Source organism: Hyaena hyaena, unplaced genomic scaffold (genome assembly GCF_003009895.1).
Source record: "Hyaena hyaena isolate Hyena2069 unplaced genomic scaffold, ASM300989v1 scaffold_411, whole genome shotgun sequence".
NCBI lineage: Eukaryota > Metazoa > Chordata > Mammalia > Carnivora > Hyaenidae > Hyaena > Hyaena hyaena.
The window spans coordinates 298,670-325,012 of NW_024081040.1; the positions used below are offsets into that span (position 1 = coordinate 298,670).

Sequence of the window (26,343 nt, forward strand, 5' to 3'; positions counted from 1 at the left end):
TGCTCCCCAAAGCAGAATGTGGTAGTTACAGTTACAGGAAGTCTATTAATCCCTTTCTTTTCTAGGATTGCCTGCCTTGTATGTAATTTCAGTTTTGAAATCTTCCTTTTCCTGGGCAGAAAATAGCCCCCAGAATATCAGACCTGAGGTTATTTGACAACAGCTAAATCTACCCCAGAGCTGTTTCTGTTAACTTTATTAACAAAGATCTTTGGGAAGTGAAGGTCATTTCAGAACTAACCAGCAAGGAATTTGTCAAGGTGTTTTCTGAATGCGGAAAAGGTGGTGGGATTCAGAGTTTGGGCATATAATCAAGGCAGTTAGGACAGGTCTAAATTTTTACTCGATCAGTGGGAATTTGGGTACATTATTTAATGGGAAGCCCCAATTGCCTTATCAAAAAGAGAAGGCAAGGATGGTATCTACCTCACACCAGTTTAGGTGAGGATTAAGAGAGATAAGACTCTACAGCATTTAGCACAATACCCAAGTATTTCTTCTACTTTGATCTCTTTCTACTCACAATACTTCTGACACCAAATGTGTGGGTTTATTCCTGGTACCATTCAATTCTCTGGCTCGCCAGCTTCAACTAAGTGTCCTACAATTGAATTCCACTCTGACACTGACTACCTGGATTTAGCATTAGACCCCACAGACTAAAGGCTCGGTCCCCCATGATTGCCCCACTTCAGACGTCAATTGCAAGTCTAGGGCACCCAGACTCCTGACTGACTGACCATAAAACAAGGGGATCTTCATAACCTCCTCCTCAGGTTTGATGATATGCTGCAGCAGCTCACTGCAGTCAGGGAAAATAGCTGACTTACTATTACCAGCTTATTATAAAAAATATTCTGAAGAACACAAGTGAACAGCCAGATGAACAGGTACATGGGGTGAGGTCTGAAAGGGTCCTGAGCATAAGGGCTTCTGTGGAGTTGAGGTGCACCACCTCCTAGCACGTGGAGGTGTTCACCAACCTGGAAGCTGTCCAAACCTGACCATTGTTTACGGTTTTTACAGGGGTTCTGCACCATAGGCATGGTTGACTCAATCATTGGCTGTCGGTCACTGACTTGATATCTGTTCCCTCTCCCCTTCCCAGACGTCAGGGGTGAGGCTGAAAGTTTCAACAGTCTAATCACATGGTTAAGTCCTCTGGAAACTAGCCCAATTCTAAAGTTTCTGGGAGTCCACCAAGAGTCACCCTATTAGCATAACTCATGTAAGGTTGAAAGGGGCGTATTATTATGAATAACAAAGGATGTTCCTATCACTTCTATTACTTAGGAAATTATAGGGATTTTAGGAGCTCTCTGCCAGAAACTAGAGACAAAGACCAAATATGTATTTCTCATTTTATCAATGATATCACATTAAGTCATAGCCACTGTTCAATAAATGGAAAATGAATCTTAGTCAAACCAACTGTTACACGTTTTGATGTCAAGTGTCGACTGGGATCATTCTTGAAACTTTCTTAGGTACGTTTTAGTTCTCTCCATCAGATACATGATAGGGTTCCAACAGATCAGGAGCGGTGGCATGTCACATCCATAGCTCCTTGAACTAAAGGTGTAGGGATGTGGGGTGGGAAGGAGGCAGGTTAAGATGCTGTAGCTGGCAGTGACGTCCCAAAGTGCATAGGGCAGGGAAGACAGGGACTGGGTAGAAGATGAACTGAGAAGAAGAACAGAGAGGTACGTGTGGAAGGAAGGGAAGGAGAAAGGGAGAAGGGAGCATACTAGGGGTGAACAGCTTAAATTCTAGGAGATTCTCTGTTGGCAAAATTATTTCTTGGAAGGAAACCCATTGTTCTAGACTTAGAAACTAAAAATCATTTTCTACAAGAGAGGGAAGGATTCAAGGGATGAGGTCTTTCACACCCATAGCTGGATGAAAGTGGGATAAACCTATGTACCATCATATTTGTGGCACTTACTCAGTTCATTGTTCCCCATGTACTCACCACACCCTCCCACATATAGGCTCTCTTGGGGGAGGCTAGCCCTAGACACCTTCTTGCTGAATATTTCCCAGACACCTCAGTTCTTTGTCATGTCAGCCTCTCCATAGGTTAGTCTATATCCTCATTGTTCTGGCTTCCTCCAGAATAAGTGACCCAAGAGAGTAAGAGCATGTTCAAGATAGAAGTGGCAATCCTTTTATAACCTAATATCGAAAGTGATAGACCATGGCTGCTGCCATATTCTGTTAATTAGGCAAGTCCCTAAATCCAACACACAGTCAAGGGGAGACACATTAAGCTCCACCTCTTGAAGGGAGAAGGATCTAAGAATTTGTGGCCGTGTTTTTAAAAGCACCATAATCCCAATGGTCTTCTTGTTTCCTATTTGAAGACATCCTACATCCACTCTGTGTCTCTGTCCTTGGATTCTTTGGAACCCCCTCAAATATCAAACCCTCTTGTTGAGTTAAGCTCATGTGTAAGTCAAAAGTCCTTTCCAATACAACCTGCGGTCTTGGAATCACTGAGAATGTGTCAGAGACATGGGCTTTGCTACCTTGCAGAAAGTGACGTCTTTGGGGGAGAGGAGGTAGTGGAGGGTTATCTTAGTAATGAGTCAAGCCAGTTCCTACACCACACGCAGGATTGCCCCTCCACATGGCATTTGGATGTGTGGTTCTGCAGGCTGAGTCATCTCCCACTATTTATTTCATTAGGTTGCTCTAAAACAGGAGTCACCACACTTCTGTGAAGGACCAGATGGGAAGTATTTTTGGCTTTACAGGCCACATATGGTCTCTGTCGCATATTTTTCTTTGTTTTTATTACAACCCTTTAAAAATGTAGAAACCATTCTTAGCATGCAGGCTGTATGAACAAACACGTCTGTGGGCCAGAGCTTGCTGACCTCTGCTCTGAAATCATCCTAGAAAAACGCTCATTGTGTTCTCGGGAAATATTTAGACGTGCTTCTCCACACCAACCAGCCATGGTAGCAGAGCCCCTTTCCATGCCTCTAATTTGTCTTACTTGAGGTAAAACGCTGAGAGTCTTCTTTTCAGCTTGGATACATTTTACGTAGGATCTCTCTCGTTCCTTCAGGGAGACAGAAACAGGTTCAAAAATTGAGTCACTAAAATGACTAATGTGGCCCTGTCAGAGGAGAATTATGAACCTACAAGGCTATGGTCTCTCAGAGAACTCATTTTGTGTTTCTATCCATCACGTGAATAACAATAACCTTCTCCAACAAGCAGAGTGAAAAATGTATGGACTGCCAGTAAGTATTCCTCACTGCTCGCTAAATATTGGAATCACAAGGGCTTTATACAGCAGTGATGACATGTAGGGAATTTGTGTCAGATCTGGCTTTTAATGGGGAAAAATAATCCAGTCTCATACTTTGACTTTGGTGTCTCCACAACTGAACTCAAAATCCTTGGATGAGAATTGTTTTTTTTAAATGTCTGCATTTTAATTTTACCAGAGCATTAGCAAAAACTGTATTACTTAGCCCACGAGTCAACAAAAGTTAATGTGCTAACATATATATATATATATGTGTGTGTGTATATATATATGTGATATATATGTGATTAATGAATTCATACTAAAAGAGACAAAAAGGAAAAAAAAAGCTGAAGGGACAAATTAAAAGCTGCTCATCAATTTAATGTTTTAGGTAGCCCCAGATAAGTAGTGTGGCTTTCTTATTTTACCACTCTGTCCAAACTTGTAGTACTAAAAATTGCTAACCTGAGGTGCTAGTTGAAATAGTTCATGAAAGTGTGTCAAACATGTGCAAGAGTGGGGAGTTTGGACTGTGAATAAAAGAAGCTCTAGGGGAGCCTGGGTGGCTCAGTCGGCTGAGTGTCTGACTTCAGCTCAAGTCATGAACTCATGGTTCTTGGGTTTGAGCCCTGTATGGGGCTCTGTGCTGACAGCTCAGAGCCTGGAGCTTGTTTCAGATTCTGCCTCTCCCTTTCTCTCTGCTTCTCCCTCACTTGTGCTCCATATCTCTCTTTCTCTCTAAAAAATAAATAAACATAAAAAATTTTTAAAAAATAAAAAGAAGTTCTTTAAAGGGGCAATGAATCATCTAGATGTCTCTACTTCCTGATCAAACTAATTGCAGGTTTCAGTCTTTGTTTATCCCTCTTAAAGTTTACCTTGTAGAACTCATTATTAGTTGTAATTAAAATGGACCCAAATCATAATTTAATTACCCTTAATAGGACAGCTTTGGAGGATCATCTTTCATTTTGAGTACATCATGTTTCTTGCTGTAATTATTTGTTATTGTAAATTATTCCAATCACAAATTTAATAGCCAATTTTAGAGGAAATTACTCACTTACAAGTCGTTTGAATGGTTCAAGAGGTATATGTATATATTTGAGTATTTGTCCAGACCACTGTCATGTGATCCAAAAATGTTTTGATCTATTTTGACATGTTTTGATTGAGGTTTGGAGTCACAAGGCAGCACTCGTTACAATATTGTTAGTTCAGGGGGTATTTGAAGAAAACATTCACACAAGGTTGTAGGGTGATAGTAACTAGACATAGCATGGTGAGCATTTTGTAATGTATATAAACATCAGATAACTATGTTTTACACTTGAAACTAATATAATGAAGTATGTCAACTGGACATAAATACATACATACATACCTCAAGCCCATTTTGACACTTTCAGAAGCTACAGATCTTCTGAGGTAAAGCAGGGGGAAATTGGTTCCACCAAGTCTAAGATCATCTGATATTTGTAATGACAGCTGGAGAGGTAATTTATTCTCATAAGCAAACTGCCAAGCAGAAGGAAAGTCCTAGAAACCTTTCTCAAGCCATTAGCAAGAGAATGTTCTCTTGTGGTCTTTCTTACCAGTGGCCTTCCATCATCCCTCCACCATCCAACTGTTTCTGTCTCTTGCTCCCTGCTACGTCCACTCTCTCCTCTTGGGGTCCTGTTAGTTTAAGTGGGAAGGGGTTCTACATTGTAAATGACTATCCCTAATTGTGATAACTTTGTATAGTGACGGATGGTAACTGTACTTACCCCAGTGAGCATTGTACAATGTATAGGACTGTCAAATCACTATGTTGTACACATGAAACCAGTATAATAATATTGTACATCAACCATATTACAGTGAAAAATAAGCCTATCCCTAGAGCCCATGAGAGGGAATAGGCCAATGTCCACTATGCGGACTGATTCTCATTTTGAATGCATGCGATCACTTGCAGAGATTTCTCTTCTCATTGATCACAGGTCATTTTTAACCAAATATGTTTCTGTGAAGAGGAGACAACTGGAATTCCTTTAGAGCTATCCAAAAAAAGTGCATCAGATAAGGGCACACTTCTGCAAACTGACCAGTTTGGCAGGAAGAACAAGGCACATGCCAGAACCCTGTACAGCTAGGGATTCATGTGTTCCTTTGCGTCTATAGCATTGTACATGCTGGCAATACGTAATCGTCTATGGCCTACATTGCCATCAGGAGAGGAGAAACAGATGTTCCCATTTGTCTTTTGATGTGGCTTCTGATATTTACATTTACTTGTCTAAAATAACATCAGCCACCCTAGACAATTTTTCCCCAGTCCCTGAGTCTACTGACTAATTGCTTCAAGTGGCTATTGAGCATGTGATTATCATCCCAAGGAGATGATCCATTGCCAGTAGGCATTGCCCTGGTACAAGGGAAAAGCAGTTACCATTGGGAAGAGAACAAAACAACAAAAATATATAGGATTTTATTTGTTCAAAGTGAAGGGAGGCCCCAATAATTCTTTGAAATATGCTTAAGAGAACTTTGGGGAGATTGGAGGCACCTGGATGGCTCAGTCAGTTAAGTGTCCAATTCTTGATTTCAGCTCAGGTCATGATCTCACACCTCATGAGTTGGAGCTCTGTATTGGGCTTCTTGCTGACAGCAGTGAGCCTGCTTGGGATTCTCTCTCTCTCTCTCTCTCTCTCTCTCTCTCTCACTCCCCCTCCTCTGATCATTCTCTCTCTCTCTCTCATAAATAAATAAATAAATAAATAAATAAATAAATAAATAAATGAAATTTAGGTGTATTTAAAGTCAAAACCAGGAAGTCTTGACACTTAGTATAGTAATTATAGCATTAGCGTTATAGTGAGGAATACTAGATAATTAGAGTGTTATCAGTAATCTTCCGAGAGGTGATGGTTTAATTACTAACTAAAAGTAATTTATACTGAATTGAAAATGACAGACAATGCCTTCTTAAATCATGGCTTGCTAAGAAAGAAAGAACGACAATATTGGACACAAGTAGGAGAAGGAGGAAGTATTATAGGTCTGCAGATCACAGAATGTGTGCATAAATGGGATAAAGGAGACTAGAGTCCTATTGCTTAGGCTGGAAGGAGGGCTTATTGTAGGATGTAGTCCTACTTGTGACAGAAGAGGAGCAGATATTGGAAGAAACTATTTCAGACCATCAGTCAAAAAATACAACCCAGACAAAATCACACACACACACACACACACACACATTCAGCTACTTGCTGAAATTCCTGGTTAGCTTTCTGCTTGTGTGTGTGTGTGTGTGTGTGTGTGTGTGGGTGGGTGTATACATATATTTTTTTAATGACCATTACAGCTTTCCTTCTCTGTCTGAAAGTAGCAGTTTCCTGTGAAACCTTTTGTAAGCCAAAGTAGCTCAAAGCAAAAAAAGCAATTACTCTTTTATAAAAGTGAAAATCTTCAGGTTTCATTTGGTTATTGAAAATAGGTACTAATATAGGTCTTTCATAAAAGTGGAGTGGCAAAACTCAAACTTTTAGATACAAGGAAAAGCCTGTATATACATGCTTCACTTTTTAAAAAAAAAAAATTATACAAATTTTCTAAACACTATTTAAGATTTCTACTGGTCTATTTTTCCTTCCCATCTATTTGATTTCCCTTCCTTCCTACTGAAACATCTCTACCATGTATCTCATGGTATCTCAAGGTTTAACCAACATACCTTCTTTTGTTCCCAGGCTTGGTAATTTCTCCCAGGCAATATGCTTGGATGGGATTCTGGGTAGCATGATAGCATGGTGACTAATGGATTTCACTTTGGAAACAGATGACCAAGGCTCAAATCCTGTTTCTACTCCCTACTAGCTATGGGACCTTTGGAAGAGTTATCTAAACTATCCAAATACCATTTCTTCACCTATAACAGAATATTGATTGCATCTGTACCACAAGGTTGTTCTGAGTATTAAATGGGATCATTCAGAGCTTCTATAGTAGAGGCTGGCACTGCTCCTCATCCTTCACACCTCCATCCAACCACTCACTAAAGCCAATTGATTCAGCCCTCCACCCTATTCTCTCTCTCCTCACCTGTCACCCCTTTATCTCTGGCTTCCATCATCTCTTACCTGAAGTATTTTCATCAGTTCCACCTGAGTCACTTTTCTCCACCTTCTGCCCCCACCCGGTCAATCCAGGCCCTACAAGAGGCTGCCAGGTGAGAGAGAAACCAAGACTCCCTACCACCCTCACTGAAGTACCTCTCTCCTCAGTAACCACTTTGTCACATACCCACTTGTTCTTCTTCTGGCTTCTCTCCTTGCCCCACTCCCGCTGTTGGCAGTGGTCCTGCAGTCCTAAATCACTGAGACCCACCAAATATGCATGCTCATTCTCCCCTCTCGATCGTGTTCCCCAACCTGTGGAATATCCTCTCTCCCATCAAATCACCCTATTCCTCTTGCCTGGGTATTTTCCTTTTATGCCCATCTTGTGGCACTCACTCTCTACTCCAGCCCCATTGGCCACCCCTAAGTCTTCAACGATGCCATGATCTTTCCCACAATGGGACCTATGGACATGGCCTTCACTCCCACCTGGAATACTCATCTATCTCTCCTGTTTTGCTTCATTACTTTCTATCAATCAATTTCACATAATAAGTGTCTTAAACAGATCAGCTCAAATACCCTTTCCACTGGGAAGTCCCCTCCAATGACCTCGTTAGAAGCCCTCTTGGCAAACTGCGCTTTCCCTCTGCTCACACTTAGCACAACTGGGGATAACATGTTTGTGTAATTAAAACTGGTTTAAAAATGTCTTAGATCAGGTCTGCCATGTTAAGATAAGGATTCAAGGGCAAGTGGCTGGTTTGGGGAATGATCCCAGGAAGCACCAGGAGGGAAGTAGGGTAGTGAGATGGGGAGAGGAAGGAAACAAATACAAATTCCCAAACAAGCAGGTTGGCCTGTGGGCATCTGGAATTGGGACCTGCAGGAGAACTCTGTGGGAGGTGTCCCAGGGTTGTCACCCTCCAGGGAATGAAGGGGAGGTGTTACTTACCTTGCCCTGTCCATCACTGGTTGGGACCTGCTTCCAAACTGGCTGCACAGCATCCTGCTGAGACTAGGAAAAAGCCTAAAGCAGAGGGCCACAGGTGTTCACAGCGAGAAGCCACTGGTGGGTGCAAAGGGCAGGGATTTGAGCTTCAGCCTCAACACCCACCTGCTCCTCTGGCTTCTGAGCTCTGCAGCCCCTTCCTTCACTAGTTAGCTCTAGAGCAGCCCACTTGTTACAAATACAATGTGAGTCACAGATACAGACATAACTTTAAAATCTGAGAAGCAATTTTAAAACAAAGTAAGAGACCCAGGCAACATTAATTTTAACTCTATATTTTATTTACTCCAATATAGCCAAAGTGTTGCATTTCAACACTTTGGTATCAATATAAAAATTGTTAATGAGATATTTTACAGGTGTTTCTGCTGTCTTTAAAAGTAGATGTATATTTGATGTTTACAGCCCCTCTCAATGTGGACATGCACATTTCAATGAGTGTGATTTCTGCACTGAAGAATTAGTTTTGTGTAAAATAAAGGAAGTCATATGTTGACATTTATTCTGGTATAATAATGTCAAATAGCTATTAAGGAAACACTGGGTTACACAAAACCATTACTGAAATTCTGCAGTTTTTAAGGAAAAGTAGAATACATATATTACCCTGCTGTTAGGAAACTTGGGAAGAGTGGTCAAGTTTTTTCATCTAGAGGATTACAATTTGAGTGAGGGCACATTTTTATAAAAAGTTCATATTGAATTATGGAAAACCCACACATTAACTTCATCCTAAACTTAGAAATTCCAAAATTCCAAACCAGCATTGTAAAATTTCTGTTTTCATCACTTAAAATAGCATGTTTCAACACCAAAGGAACAACTATGTTAAAGGGGGGGAAATGGTAGAAACATAAAGAGAAAGGATTTTACTTCTCACAACCATATGGCACTGCCCATAAAAGAACATACGTATACTGAACTGTGCCCTCCCTGGGGGACACCTGCTCTCAGCATATGCACATTTTCTTTTATTTTTTCTAAAGTGTATTTATTTAGTATTTATTTATTTAGAGAGCACAAGTGAGGAGCAGAGAGAGAGGGAGAGAGAATCCCAGACAGACTCTGCACTGTCAGCACAGAGCTGGATGCAGGGCTCAAACTCATGAACCTGAGCCAAGACCAAGAATCAGATGCTTAACCAACTGAGCCACCCATGCACACTGTCAAACACTGGCTTCCCAAAGAGCTACGTGAGCAAAGCATGTGAAAATATGAAGCTCTTACTGAGATTTTCCTCATGTAAGTCAGCTCAAATGATGACTATTTATTTAGATCTATGTATATGAGATAGAGTTTTAATTTTTTCTCTGAATAATTATCTCTAGCCTCAATTTCATCTTGTGCAGACAGATACATCTCATGAAACCACTCCATCCAGCTTTCTTTTGTCAACCTCCAGAGGGAAAGAAAAGCTTCTGTCCCCCTCTTAATAGCCTAGTTTATTTCCTGACCACCATCTTGAACTTCGTAGGTACTTACCAAACATTAACTGGTGGCAAAAATACCTAACAGCTTTTGAATTTATTCGTGGAATGATTCTTCTATTCAAAGGACATCTTTATATCCTTTCTCTTCTTCAGCAAAAAAGTAGAACAGTGTTTCGTTTTGCCAGTTCTGTCTTAACATCTGCAGAGAGCACAATGTGTGCCTGTTTTAAACAAATGTGTAGGCACACCAGTTATTTTGACTCAGAAGCATAAATGACAATAGGGAGAACTGGAATTTATAGAAGGAAATTTAACCTTAGGGCTTAAAGTTAACAGTAATGCAATTGTTTTGTTTAAGAGAGAGAAAGACAGCACCAAGAAATCCCATTGTACTGCTGTTATGCTAGGTTTGTTTTTGGTCATCATTTTCCCAGTTATGGTGTAGAAACAAGCTTACATGCATACCTAAAACCAGTGTAATTTATGATCAATTCACTAGCATAAGTCAACTGGTAGAATAATCATAAGCATCAGCATAAGTTGATTTGTAACCTTAATTGCACCATGAAGTCATCAGAAGACTTTGAGAACGTTATTTAATTCCCATTTGTTTGTTTTCTTATGTTAAAAAAAAGGCCACATTAATGTATTTCTTATTATTGTCATTACTTAATGGTTACTGATTATATGCAGAATGCTTTGTATCTCTGCAAGGCACTGCAACTTCCCTCAGGGAAGACTGTGCTAATGAATAGTGTTTGTAAAGTACTTGGAAATCCTTGGATTAAAAACTAACCTGATATATCAGGGTAAAAGTATTTGTATTAACACACCATATGGGAGAACCATATGTTATCTATTAAGAGGGTGTATGTGATACTAAAAATAGCACTCTCGTGCATTGCCTTGTGCTATTTTTATACCAAGATATGTCATGGCAAGTTTTGGTATGCCAGGGTCATACCTTCAACATGGGAATGCTGCAAAGTTCAATCCTTTAGCAGATATTTGTTGAGCTTCGAATTGAACACTTGGCACTCCATTTACCATCATACAAAATATATGGAAGAGACCATTGCACCCCTTAGTTTCAGGTGTTTCCTTTCAGTGAACTTTTGTTATACTTAGGTCTCTTTTAACAGACATATCTAGTTAAAAACAACAGTTTCAAGTATTTCCTCTTCCCTCTACGTGGACAAGTATGCTATTTGGGGATGCAGGAAATAGGACCAAGATGATTAGTCTTCTCTGTCCTGTAACTGAAGACCAAGCATGGGTCTTAAGCACCTTCTGTGAATTAGGCATGGTTGTAATACTATTTGTTTTGAGAAGAATTGATTTTGGCAGCCAGGAAAGCAAGCATTTCCCCCAAATGGGATACATTTGCTCCATCACCTTCCCAGAAGGTGCTAAGTTATTAGCCTGGATAACTGTATTGTAACAGGTGCATCATTTCCACAGGCCTGAGTAAGGGACTCCTCCTCTAGGGTGACTACTCCAGTAAGAAGACAAAATGGTGGTAGGAGTATGGTAGTGGGAGCCTAGCTTCTGTGTCTGGGCCAACTTCCTTGATAAATGTTGCCCCACATGATGTTTGAACACATATGTTATAAGTAACCTGATGATTTTGGAAAAGGAGATAATCCCCCTTTTTTTCCTGAGTAATTTGTGAATGAACTATGCAAAGAAATATTTCATTAACTCACAAATATTTATTGAACATCTATCATGTGTTCATTCTGGGTACTTAGGAGTTCTCAGGCTATGCAGTAAAAACATCCTTGCCTTGGTGGAGCTTACAGTCAAGTGGAGGCAGATATACATAAACAATGAATATAATACCTACCGAAATTATATATTAAAGATGACACATGACTGACAATAAACAAACGAGCAAATTAATTAATTAATTAATTAATTAATTAATAAAAAGTAGATCCAGATGAGGAAGATGGCGGGTGTAGGGGTGGGGAGATGCTGTAGTTTTAAGTGGAGTGTTCAGCATAGACTTCATTGAAAAGGAGAAATATTGAGGAAAGACTTGAAAGGCATGGAAGCACTCCAGGCAGAGGGGACAAGCAGTGGAAAGCCCTGGGGAGAAGAGTCCCTAGGAGGACTCCAGCCAGTGTGGTTGGAACAGAGTGTGTTAGAGGCTTCTAGAAAAATGTTGGGGTGGGCAAACCAAAGCAGTCTCTATCACACAGAGCCTTGTTACCTTTGAGCAACATTTGAGCAGGGGAATGGTATGAGCTGACTTACATTTGAAAACTGTCTGGCCTCTAGGTTGAAAACAAATCTGGAGGACAAGACACTGTCACAATCCAGGAGAAAAAGGGAGGAAGGAGGCCGGACCTGGGTGGTGGTGAGAACAGATGAGCTCTAGCTACCGGTGCTCCCTACACGTTACTGCATTGGATTTATTACTTGTGATAAAAGACACATGATATTTTCAAACAAATCCACAATTTAATGAGGTTCAAACAGAGGCTTAGATAGATAGATAACATACCTTTTCTACATTGAGAACTGAAATACAGTTCGAATATAATAATAATAATAATTAATAATAATAATTACTGCTTAGGGGAAAATGAAGTTTCCTTTTTAATCCCTTGACAAGTGTTTATGGAGCTTCTAATGAACTTGGGCACTATGCTGAGTGAGAGCTGAGGCCACCACAGAAAGAGCAAGAACCTCTCTCTCAGGACTTACAATTTTGTTACTGAGGGTCAGAAGAAACCACAGGAATCTGCAAGGAAGAGAGACCTCAGGCATTGGCATAATGTGGACCTGAGTGTAAGACCAAGCCCTGTCACTGCTTGTGGGACTTCAGGGAAGTTATTTCCACCCCTCCCCCCCAACCTTGATTTCTTCATCGGTAAAACATCTGTAAAAATGTAGATAAAAGTCTAACTCAGTAGGATTGTTTTGGAATCACAGTAAGGGGTGTGAGGGGTGTAAGAGTGTAAGTTCCTTGTGCCAAGGAGGTGTTTGGACCAGCAGCTAGCATTCATGTGAGATCGTGACTACTCAAATGTACATCTCTTTTTATCTGCATTGAAAGATGCATGTGAAGCTTTTCATTAGAATAATGAGGCAGCCAAGGTGGGAACTTAATTTTCTAAGACCAATCTATTAAAATCAACTAATTGGGTGAGGACACCTCCAGAACAAAGTTTTTTACGTTTTTGGAATTAAGCATCCCTCCCTTCTTTCCTTCTTTCCTTTCTCCCTTCCTAAAGCCATTAAGTAGGACTGAGCAAGATAGACATTCACATTGAAGGTAGGGGTGAAGTGGCAAACACCTGGCACAGAGCTCAGGCAAGGTCAAGAGGGCATCTCCATCTTAGGCTGTAGGACTAAACAGACATGACAACGAAATGCTGTGTGTGATCCTAGAAAAATATGAAACATATTATTAGAAAATTGGCAAAACTTGAATGTGGTCTGTGGCTTAGATAGCAGGAATGTCAGCAGGACTAATCTGATCTTGATGGCTGCATTGTGGTTTTGGAGGAAAATGTCCTTGTTTGTACAAAATATATACTAAAGTATGCAGGGCTGATGGAAGTGATTATGTTTGCTACTCATGATAGATTCAGGGATTTAAAAAAAAAAAGAAAATACTTTGTACTGCTCTTGTAACTTTCTATTGCTTAAAATTATTTCAAAATAAAAATACCTTTAGCATAAAAAAAAGTTTAGGGTTATAGTATTATGCTCACCTGACTTAAATGTCAGAGAAGCTCAATTCTCAATGTTCTTAGTGTTCTGTGTTAATCTGCATGACATTATAGTTTAGCTCTTTAGCTATTATTACTATTATTATTATTAAGTATAATTTTTTACATTTTTGCTGACCCATAATTTATCTTACCCACACAACAAATATTAGTTATGTTTCCAAGGAGGGAATTGTGGGCTCTGGCATGAGCTGATCAGGTCAAAACCCTGTTCCCACCACTTGCTACCTGTAGGCTCTTAGGAAAATTACTTAACATCTCTGTGCCTCAGTTTTCTCATCCATGAAATGTGGATAATAATAATAATAATACCAAAGTCACTGGGTTGCTATGAGAATTAAGTCTGATGGCCAATGTGAACACTGAGCAGAACAGAGCCAATATTCAATAATTAGCTGGTATTAACTAGTACTATCCCAATACTCACATAGCTGTATTAAATAAAACAACTATAATCGATGGCAGTACATAGTTTTTAGATCATTCAGCTCCCTTATATAAGCTAAAGTTATTTTTCACATGTGTACGTTCTACAGAATTTTGAAATGTGAGAGATGAGAATGTAGCTGGGTGGCAAAATACAAAATTAAAGACTGCATTCTTTATAAATAAAAGGGTGCTAATTTAAAAAAAGAAAAGAAAAAAGAAGCTGAGCCATCCTGACCTGAGAAAAATGAGTATACCATTTGTATTAGCCAGCTACTGTCACAATAATACTATGTAACAAATAACCCCCAATGCAGTGCCTTACAAGACTATTTATTCTCATGCTCACAGGTTTCAGAGTTTCTCTCATTCACCTGATGTGGGCTGGGGCCAGCTGGGCATTTCCATTTCAAGCTGTGACTTGTCTGGGCTTGGGTAGATATAGGACCATCATGGCAAATGTCAGGAGCACAGGCACCAAGTCCAATTATGCGGCACAGCTAAGCTTTTGGCTCACATTGTGTCCACAAATATTTCATTAGCCAAATCAAGTAACGTGGTCAAATCCAACATCAGCATGTTGGGAAGTCTGCTCTGCCCACAGTGGGAAAATACTAAACTGTATAATCCATTACAAGGGACTGAGAGATGGAGACAAATAATCTAATCTGCAAACCACTGTATTTCAACTGCATGTGCTCTGTGTCTGGGAATCTTGGCACCTTTATAAGAAAGAGTAATAATACACGAGCAGGCAGTGCACATAGGTTGTTTTCCCAGTAGCAGGGATGGATTTGCTCTGGTTTACTCCCCCTTTCTCTTCCCATTCCCATGCACAGTTCACAAAAAGAACTACACATAATCAGGATAGCGATCTGTGACCATGACATCGAAATTTTGCCCTTGTAAATGTCTCTCATGGAGAAATAAACATGGATTACATTCTTGTCATCACCCAACCAGTGATACATTCCTTCTGCTTACATGAATTCAGTTTGCAGCAGGGGCCTCTTATTTTTATTTCTCTAAAACTCCTGAAATATGCTTGTTTATAGTACATGCTCAATAAATATAGGTTGAAAGAGTGAGGGGCAGGATACTAATACTGGAGACACGGAAATTATGCAATGGCTAGAATTCTCAAAGGTTACTGTGCCTTCTGGCCTGAGAAGATAAAGTGTTACGTGACTCCCACCATGAATGCTATGGCAATTTATTATCTGAAATAAATATGTGGTCTTAAAGGCAGACTAACTAAGCGAATTTAGCTTCTGCGTGACATTTTTTAAGCTAACAAAATAGCCTGTCACTTCCTTATATTTCTTCACATTTATTGTAAGCCTTTCAAATCCCTTCTAAAAACCACAAGTTTATATTCACCACTCTACTTAACTTTTTATTGTTTATGGCCTTCCTGTGAAGATTGCTAGATAGACAAGGCTGATAAAAGGAAAGCTTGTCCTTATCGAATACTTACAGGTAACAGTGTAAGGGGATTTTTTTCCCTTACCAGTGGAAGACCATTGTTTCACTAAGATCTCACTCATTTGAGGCATTTTAAATGGATGGAAAGCTATAAGCCAGCCAAAATGTCCTTCTGAAAGAATGAAAGGAATGTTAATCTAATTGCGGGAGAATGTAAGACTTCTACACTGGTTCCCCCTGCTGGATTTGAGGGTGCACTGTCTGGAGATTGGTGAAAGCGATGTACCTAAACCTTGTCATTTGAGGGCACATTACTCGGATGGTAAATCCAGCTTTCTTCTAGAACGCACTTCCTCCGTAATAAACATGCCAAGTGTTTCTTGAGTTTGCTTCCCAAGGGCAGAAATATGGCAAGCGAGGCTCAAAGTAGGAAACAAAAGCATGCCTCTGTGGTGGCTGCGTTAGGATGAGAGACAGCGTGCATATGCACACGGGTAAAAACCCAGTGGCGGTATACTCAGGAAAACAACCAGACTGGTATTTACTGTTATAAAGCTGGACTCGGGAGTCCGACCATAAATTTCCTTCACATGCATTTTGAATGGCTGGAACAAATTCCTCGCCTTCCTGTGACTTTAATTGTTTCTTTTTCCTTTCTTATCTTCCTCCCTCCACCAGAAAGCTTTTTACTCTATAGGAGATGTGGTAACTGGACTAATTTTAAAGGCAGCCTGTCACTGCCGGCTTCAAGCCTATTGTAAAATCTCTGTTAAAAGGACTGTCTGCTAGCAGAGACAGAAAGGCTGGCAGACTTCTCCTGCTTGACTCCGACTCCATTTTGGGGGAGGAACGGGGAAAATACTGACCTATGTTTTTGACACATGCTATAGCACCAGCGTAGCCTTATTAAGGGACCAAGAGAAGCAATGGTGGCTATTTCCTTCCTAGAGCAAAAGCCAATGTCATCTCCTACTTGGAGAACTAGAGAAGAGCAGATGTCAGACCATTATGTGGTACTGTAAATATGCCATTTAAAACATTGGATTTAGGTAGCTACAGAGTTGTCCCAGGTTCTCGTGTTACAAGTGATACCGTGTCCCCAAGGACAAATAGCTGATGTTGGACAGAGGGAATTGAATACATACTTACGTATTCATTAGTAGCATTCTTTCCCCACTTCAGAATGCCACTTATTCATGTATGCACGCATGTCTGTATGTAATTTTGCCATCCTGTTATAAACTTTTTCTTTCATTTAAGTCAATTCCAAATGTTTTCCCATCTACAACTCTCTTCCATAGGTTATTTTTCAGACCTGCTCTGTGAAATGTTTCCCCATTGCTTCAAAGCCTCTTGTGTTAGTGCCCCTACTGGAGTCCTCTGAGAAGGATTCCCCATCTTCCTGCCTCTGGATTAAGAGCTGGTAGTAGTAACAGATGGTGGGGCAAAGCACTCAAGCAAGGTTAAATGACCTGAACCTGGTTATAGGTCAGGAATTTTAAAAGGGCTCAGCTGGGTAACTCTTCATCTCCTCATGGCATTGGCTGAGGTCATCTGACTGCATGCAGTGGGCATCTGGGCTGGGCTGGAAGGTGCAGAAAGATTCACCCATCTGTCTGGCCCCTCAGAGCTTTGCCATGGGGCCCTTCTTTCTCTCCGTGTGCCTCTCTCCATTTGGTAGGCAAGCCTGAGCATCTTTACAACATGGTGGCTCTTGGAGGCCCCAGAGCATCACCTCCACATTTCATTGATCTAAACAAGCAGACTCAAGGAGAGGAGAGACAGAGTCCACTTCTTGAGAGACAAAGCACCTGTAGCCATCTTTCACCCATGGTTATATATGCTAGTAACTTCTGCTTCTCTGTTTTCTGTAGTCTATTTCCATGCTTTATATTGCGTTCCCATATCTTTATATAAATCTTTCTTTTCTAAAAATTTCCAAACAAGAAGAGATTTGGAAACCCTCCCAGCAATGAGTTATAAAATCATGCCTTTATTTGCCTTTGAATTTTCTTCTACACATAAATCCTCAGATATATATTATACATTTTAAGCCAAAAGAAATTTTTGACTAGTTTCTAGTATTCAGCTACACTGCACCTGCCCGGTTATTTATTTTTCAAGGAGTTATGAACTATGGTGTAAACTTGACCAACATAATCTGTTCAAGATGAAATATTTCATAGCATGGATATGTTAGACTGCCATGTGTAAGTTAGCTAAAAGTAGATTTTTTTTGCAACATATATCAAACAGGAAAATAAAAGTCATAAAAAACTTAATCAACCAAGTTTCCTTACACAGTGCATATTGCTTGAGTCAAGGGAGAAAAACAGATTCAAATTAAGATCTTGTATTGCATTTTGGGAAATGCTGCACAAAGAGAGAAATGTTGTAGGAGTGCTGAGTGAATTTTGTTTACTGTAGTTCAACATTTCATCAGGCAAATCAGGTGAGAAGGGACGAGTATAAATGCACCTATTTATGTAGGTAATTTTTTCTGTTTCATGCCTCTGATTCATCTCTCTGCCTTGCTTAGGGAGTCATGCTACATTGGTTGCAATTAATTTCAGTGCCGCATATTAGCCATAAAAAGATATTTCATAAATTGACTTGATGTATTTTTTTTCCCTCCATGGTTTTCTTGAAAGATGAGAACAGTCCAGAGGAAAAACCAAGCACAGAAGAAACAGAAGGGCAGAGCCAAGAAGCAGGTGGGCTCAGATTTATTTTGAGGAGTGTCCTAGGCCTCATCCACAGAGGTGAACAATAACTTTACTCTTTACTCAAATGCTATATTCTAGATATGCCTATAACTTGTCACCAAATTGACTTCGGTGTCCATTTAGGTCTCTGTCAGGAAGCCACCAATCCCACTAACTACGAGTGACAGTATTTCCAGTCAGAAGGGTCCATTCTCATTCCTCATTCATGGATTCAATTTTTCTTTCTGCATAACAACACTTTGCTCAGAATTGCTCTAAGAGGCTGCAAGTGCCAACTCAGGGCTTGGATGCCTTCAGACAGGTCAAAATTAGCAGGTTTCATTTGGCAAGAAACATAAAATCGCAAATTTTGAAGGAAATAAATAAGAAGCTTTCCCTCCAAGAGGAGTAAGAATGTTCTTTACTGTTTTACAATACGCTTTGAAGAGCCGTGTTTCTGGTTGTTTCTTTACATGTTATAGGAGATGGTGCCATGGAACTCGATTACCCCACACCCAGACCTAAAGTGTGATCTGAAGCCTTCCTGACATCTCCTCTGTTCCCTGAGAACAGATGTGTGTCAGTTGGATGTTTACAGATCCTGTGCTACAGATTATAAATTGAACATCTTTAAGTGAAGTAGCACTTAAGAGTCAAGAGAGACTGTCACCACCTTGAACTTCTCATCTCTTCCTACCCATTTTTGTACTCAGGCACATTCTCCTTTAAAAGACTGATAGGCACAATTGTGCCGTTATCAACACCACCACCAACATAAAGATATCCTTCTTCCCTTTAGTCTCCAGGTCCTAATGAGTCCCCACAGAGGGGCACTTGGGAAACAGCAGGCTCCATCTAACGTGTGCCCAGCACATCCTAGGCCATATGATGAACTCTTGGAAATCAACCAGGTGGTATGATAAGTTTTTCACTGAAAACTCCCTACATTAACCTTGGAACGTTTGCTAGAGAACTGGAATCTTTTATTATTAACCTGGAAGATGGAATTGAAGAAGGCCAATCAGAGAAAGCACTGAAGCAGAGCAGGAGGGACCTTCTGTAGCTGCCACGGGGTCAGCTGGCTCCCTTGGCTGAGACATAGTCCTTGCAATTAAATGAATTTCTGATACAGCACACTGTTGTCATCCTCTGCCCCCCACCCCAGCCCCCGACCCACACATAGTTATGCTCTGTGCAAGAAGAGTCTTATGTGAGAAGCTGTCACTGTTTTCACTGTTTGCGGCTGACAGTGTTAGTCAAGTAACTGCTGACAGCTGAGGCCATTCTCTGACGGGTGAGACTTCGCAGGTTTTATTCGCTAACTGTTCTGTCCCAAGCTATCTTTATCGACATAGACTTTTCCCACCCCTGTTGATAGACATGCACACACATACCCATGCACAAACACGCGTGCACACGCACAGACAGACACATCTGCCTGCGTTTTATTTATTCGTTCTTTATAGGCAGTAAGTTGAGAACAGATGATTTCTTTTTGGAATTGGGACCGCCTGTCAGCAGAGAGTGGTAAGGTGTGAGTCCTCTTCCCCACCTCTTGGATTGATAGCATCATCATCACAAAATGCTTACCTCTCAGTGTAAAGAATAGTTCTAATTGTACCTCTTGCTCTTCCAAGTGAGCCCACTGGCTGGCACAAATCTAATGGTACAATTCATCTATGATCTTGGCTGTTGTCAATACACAAGGTTATATTTGCTCTGGCTCATTTCATAGCCTCCCTAATCTAAGCGCAGAAAAATCAAAGATGAGGTCCTGGCCATTAAAGCCCTTTTGACCTACTGTTGTTCTACCAAAATATAAATACCTCCTTTACACTCACTAGGATTTCCAGCTTCAGTTTTGACTGTGTGATTCTACAGGCCTTCTTCACATCATGAAAAACACACAATCTCAAACCAGCATGGTTTTGACTGCTGTCATGATCAAATCCAAGGGTTTTCTGTGACCAAGGTACTGTTCTGGGCACTGGAATACAGCAGTAAACCATAAAGGCAATACCCCTGCCTCCTTGAAGCTTATATTCTGATGAAAAGGGAGGAGAGAAATAAACAATAAACAAACCAAAAAATATAAAATAGTAAAAAATATCTTATAGAGAAGCGAGGTAGGGAGAAGGAATACTGAGAAGGCAACTTTCCATTAGCTGGATTTGGGAAGGACTCCCTGAGGAAGGGAAATTAAATGAAATCTCAATAAGGAGTTGATTGATGGGAGAGCATTTAGATGGAGGGACCAGATAATGCAAATGCCTCAAGGCCAATTTTAGCCTGTTGGAGAAAAGTCAGAGTGGTTGGAGCCTGGTGCATTAAGAGGAACGTGGTTTAAGATTTGGTTAAAAAAATCATGGGAACAGATACTGTCTGACTGTATAAGATTTTATTTTATTAGAACTACAAAGAGATGCCAGTGGAAGTTTTAAAGTTTTAATGAGCTCACATTGCCTGTGAGTAAAAGTGGGTCACAAGAACCGAGTGAGACCAGTTAGAAGGCTATAGCAGGAAGAAATGATGGTAGCTTCTGGAAATGGAGACAAAATGGACTGATGTGTTATGTTGTAGACATAGCTATAACAGGATGTGCTGATGGATTGGGATATGGAGTATGGGGGAAAGAGGAAACCAGGATAAGTCCTAGGTTTTTAGCATCAGTAACTTTATGGATGACAGTGCCATTTATTGGTACATGGAAGACTGGCCACCAGGCACAGTTTTTGTTGAGTAAGTTCATAGTTCAGTTTTGTCCATGGTATATTCGAGAGAACTCTTAGCCTTATGATAGGATGTCAAGAAGATAGTTAGATATATGAATCTGGAGAGATGTGGACCTAGATACAGGTTTGAGATTCACTGGCATGCAAATGAGATTTAAATCCATGGTTCTGGGTGAGAATCATTAGAAACAACATGTAGATAAAGAAAACAATGGAGCTTGAGACACCATGACATCTGGATAGGTGGCGACAGGGTAGAAGACAGTGTTGATACAGGAAGGAGTGCCAGCAAGATGGCAGAGAAGTAGGGAGCTCCATGCATTTCGCTTGCACCCATCTCTCAAACAGAGAAGGCCTGAAGTCATAGAACACTAAGCCACAGGAGTTTGGGAAGAGAAAAAGACAGAATGCACTGGGAAGGAAACCTCATAAGTGCAGCTACCTCAAGAAACAAGCCAAAGTACACATGGTGGAGAGTCCCAAATACCACTACCAGTAGCAAAACAAAATAACCAAAGTCTCAACTAGAGAAACCAAGAGACACCATTCAAAAGAACATTTCCTGAACAGACAGGCCCTGGACAGTCAAAGAGCCCTCTTTAATACAGCAGAACCCGCAGGGGCAGAGTGTATAACAAGCTTTTAAAATTAACAAGAGATAGAAAGCTAACCAAAATGATGAAACAGAAGAACTCTCCTCCAAAGAAATTCCAGGAAGAAATGACAGCTAAAGAACTGCTCAAAACAGATACAAGCAACATAACTAAACAAGAATTTAGAACAATATTCATAAAATTAATCTCTGGGCTTGAGAAGAAGACAGTGTTTCAGAAAGAAAACAGCTAAGACTTTGTGAAATACTAATGAGAAATCAAGTAAGATGAAAAGGAAGGAAGGAAGGAAGGAAGGAAGGAAGGAAGGAAGGAAGGAAGGAAGGAAGAAAGAGAGAGAAAGAAAGAAAGAAAGAAGGAAATGACCATTGGTTTTAGCAAAAGGAAGTCACTGACACTTTTGATAATAGAATTCTTGGAGGGGTATTGAAGCCAATGGAGTGGTTTATGGAGACTGTGAAGTGAGGAAGTGTAAAACAATAACATAGATAGCTCTTTTAGGGAGTTTTGCTGTGAAATGGGAAGATGTAACACCAAGGGAAGGTTAATAGTCTTGTTTGTTGTTGTTGTTGTTGTTGTTGTTGCTGTTTTTTACATCAGAGATTGTCACCTAACACAAGAAAGTGATTTATCACCTCCAATTATTCCCCTACTAAAAATTTTATTCTCTCTTCCAATGGAGACATGACCTGAAAGTAACAGTCATATATGTTAAGGACATAAGATATGCTAGAAAATATGTGATTTGTCTTTAAGCATTAATTGGCATGCATGTGTGTTATCTTTAGTTCCAAAACTGTTACTACATGAACAATGTATGTTCCTTTTCAATTCCTTTTTTCAATTGTCAGATATTATCCATTCCAAACAATTTTGACAATCCTTCATATATGAAATTTACTATTTTAATGTTATTAAGTTAATTATCTATTATCCTGGAAGCCAGTTGTGTGTGGAGTCGCTTTGGTGTTTATGGTACTGAGAAGAAAGATCAACTCTGATGATTTTAATTGCTGCTCTGACAGGAACAGGACCCTCCAAGTTCCTTAGTTCCCACCCTGTGCTTGGGTGACATGAAATCTCCAAATGGCTTTTGGTGCTTTCCTACAAATGGTCCCCTTCTCCTGGGCCTGTGTGCTGACAGCCATCAGAAATGCTCCCTGGCATTTGACTGCCTGGTGTAATGGAGCAGAAATGCTGTGCTAAGAAAAACCAAACTTTAAAAACACTCACATAAAAGCACCTTGTGGAAACTTGTGAGGATATACTTTCACAATCTTTACTACAAAAAAAAAAAAAAAAAAAGAAAAAGAAAAAGAAAAGAAAGAAAGAAAAATGTGGGGCACCTGAGTTACTCAGTAGGTTAAGCATCTGACTTCAGCTCAGGTCAGGATCTCCTGGCTCATGGGTTCAAGTCCCATGTTGGTCTCTGTGCTGACAGCTCAGATCCTGAAACTTGCTTTGGATTCTGGGTATCCCTCTCTCTCTGCCCCTCTCCTGCTCATGTTCTGTAAAATCTGTCTCTCAAAAATAAATAAACATTTAAAAAATATTTTAATATATACCATTCTTCCAGAAGTGGGGAAAAAGCAAAATGCTGAAGTATAATAGTACCAACAGATAGTATACTTTACTGAAAAGTAGTTTGTAGTCATGGGCTCTGTTTTATCTGAAGATTCCTGTTCCATTAGCTGTAAAACAGGGTCATAGATGCTAACCCCTTCAAAGACCATTCTGTGTATTAGAGCATGAAACAGGCTCTTGCTTGATGGAGTGAGGAGGGAGGTGCCACAGGCAGGGAAACTCCATCTTGACAGATGGAGTTAAACATGGATTCTGAGGCGATGTTTCTCTTTCTTGCTGTGTAGACGGTGTCAATGTCACAACGGCGTCCAGCCCTGCTTCAGAAGAGGCCACTGAAGTCTGTAAAGATGAAGGTATGAGGCCACTTACTACACTCACAAGTCACAAACTTGTAGAAAACCATTTGGATTTTGTTTATATGGGGAAATGAAGCAGTGAGCAAATCTATCCAATTCTCTTTAAGCACCTCTATTTCCAACATAATCAAATATGGCACCACTCTGTTTTATTCCATGTATGCCCTTTTCAGAATGTATACATCCATTTACATTTGTTCCTCTGAAAAGTAACTGTTTATTAAATAAGAAAATGGTTAAAGAAATTATGTTTAAAGAAGATGTTTATTTGAAATACCAGAATTAGGCAGTTCTGCTGTTTATAAGCTACTCCTCAGGAATAAGAGTGGCATTTGGAAACCATCTACCAGAGAGCTCCATTATCCAGACATGATAAGGAAGAACAAAATGTTGAAAGGAATCTATAGAAATAAATCTTTCTATTTATTTGCCATCTATTTGGTGAGAAGAGCATCATTCCTCATTATATGAATAGTTACAATGAGAAAATGTCACAGATCTAGGTATCCCCAAAAGAAGAAAAAAGTAAAAGAAAATTTTATGTAGGCTCTAGGAAAAAATTTGAGGCAGAAATAGCAGGGACATTCATGTGTAGAGGATAGAGTTAAAACAAATATTTGAAGGAAAATACAATAGTCTTTTCTTTTCCTTTGCTCTGATTAACTGTCCCCACACAAAAAAGTAATATTACTTTGTATCTGTCCTGGGTAGCTACTAAAAACCTTCTGCAAATAGTAGACTAGATTGTTGTAGTTATAGAAATGGAATGGACATCTGGTACACTATGTGATTTACTTAGAAGTTCTAGGTAAGTATGGGGCATCTGGGTGGCTTAGTGGGTTAAACATCTGACTGCAGCTCAGGTCATAATCTCATGGTTCATGAGTTTGAGCCCCACATCGGGCTCTGTGCTAACAGCTCTGATCCTGAAGCCTGCTTCAGATTCTGTGTCTCCCTCCCTCTGCTCCTCCTCTGCTTGCACTCTGTCTGTCTGTCTCTCTCAAAAAAAAATAAACACTTAAAAATGTTTTTAAAAAGTAGTAAATAAATATGCTGAATGTGGTTTTTTTTTTTCAGTTTGGAGTCATATGAAGATAGATATATACTTGACATTGATACTTGCTATTCCTTGAATCAGTATTTATTTTTTTAAAAAAATTATTATAGTTTATTGTCAAGTCGGTTTACATATAACACCCAGGGCTCATCCCAACAAGAATCAGAATTTAGAAAATCAAAGTTGATTTACAATCTTAATACTCAGCTGTTTGTATCATTCATTTCATTTCATGTTGTCTGGTAAATGGGTTTTTCTAAATGAGCTGTCCAGTGTAATGAGAATAGTTGCTAACATTGTGAACTCTAGGGTTAGATGGTTGAAGCTTAAATCCTGTCTCTGCCACTCAAAATTGATGTAACCTTTGACAAGTAACTCAAGGAATTAACAAGTAACGACAAGTAATTAACCTCTTTGTGCTTTGGTCTTCTCCTCTGCAGAAGGCAGACAATAATAGTATCTACCTCACAGAATACCAATGCGTGTCAATTGCTCAAACTTTTCACCTGGCATATGTGTAGGTTGGGCTCCCCAGAAGACAGACTTCAAGATGGAGATTAGGGGACAGACATTTATTAGGGAGAGCTCTTGGAATCAACACCTGTGAAAGACAAAGGAAGGAAACAACTGGATAGAGAGGGAAGTTGAGCTGAGAGGTATTATCAACAAAAGCCACAGCTATTCTGAAGATAGCATGGCCCTTCTGAGATGTCTCATCTGGGGTGAAAGAGTTGGGTCAGTAAAAGCTTCCTTTGATAAGTCACCTGACCCTGGCTGCCTTGGGGAGTGGCTGTGCCCTTGAGGGAGGCAGAGGTCTTCTAATGATGTAATTCTGGAAGCTTGAGATGAACAAGGGTTGCCTGCAGCTGAGAAAATAAGTTCTTCATTCTCGAAGAATGACCTGGGCTGCCCGACAAGCTGAGACCACACTGTTATTTTCGGTGGTCCTTTTTTTGATCATTGCCACTTTTTAAATGAATCCCTTGGCACCTCCTTCATACTACTCAGATGCGTGTTCTTACGTCCTTGGTTTTGAAGCCATTTGGTATATCTAAAAATGTAATAACGTATATATACACTTAGGTTCTAATAAGAAACCCCAGGGCACCTTAGAGCGAAAAATAAACCTGACTAAATCAGAATAGAAAGACAGAAACTGGAGCTCCTCTTAGGCAAATAATTTTGGTCATTTGAGACATTTAGCTTGTGATAAAAAATGTTTAATGTCATGAAGTCGAATGGCGGAGTTTAGGAAACAAGAGGTAATCTAATTTAAGTACTTCAAGCTGAGATTTTTCCTGTTGAGCTGTTTGGTTTAGAGACATTACACCTTTGTAGAAGCAGTTTGTGATGTTTCTTGATGCTTTTAGGATCTCACACCATTAATTGCACACGCCAGGATCAATTTCTCAGAATGCTTTTAGGAATTTTTTTTACATTAAACTTTTAAAGGTGGTGATTCCAACAAGTTCTGTCACATATTACAAATGCAGTTCCTAGTAAGATTAAATGTGAAGTTCTAAGGATTTTATTGAAATAAATTGTTAATATCGATTAATCTTTTGATCTTGGGGAAGGGTAAGTGTTTTGAAATCCACATTGGCATGTAATCCAGTTTCAGTTAAGAGTAGAACACATATGATTTTTCCCCTTTTCCTTCTGAAATAGCATATATACAGGACCACTGTTTTTTGATTGATTGTAAATTGGTACAAGTGTCTAATGCATATGGAACTGCCATCTTGACTGATATATACATTGCTTAGAATGAAAAAGAAATGAACCTGCCATTGAAATTCTCTAAGACTGAGGTCAAGTTGAGATTAAAAGGCAGTCATATGTGTTGAGGATTCATTTCAAACATTCACCATTATTAGCTTTCATGCAGAAATAGATC

The 26,343-nt window shown here is 39.8% G+C and overlaps 1 protein-coding gene across 1 annotated transcript in view; it reads left to right on the forward strand.

The window, feature by feature from the left end:
• The window catches only part of LOC120245181 (ADP-ribose glycohydrolase MACROD2-like), a 174,683-nt gene that overhangs the window by 56,590 nt on the left and 91,750 nt on the right, over positions 1–26,343 (forward strand). Inside the window, exons 7-8 of the mRNA XM_039252109.1 lie at positions 18,053–18,115; positions 23,318–23,386. Coding sequence (XP_039108040.1) covers positions 18,053–18,115; positions 23,318–23,386 — 132 coding nt within the window. The remainder of the gene's footprint in view (positions 1–18,052; positions 18,116–23,317; positions 23,387–26,343) is intronic.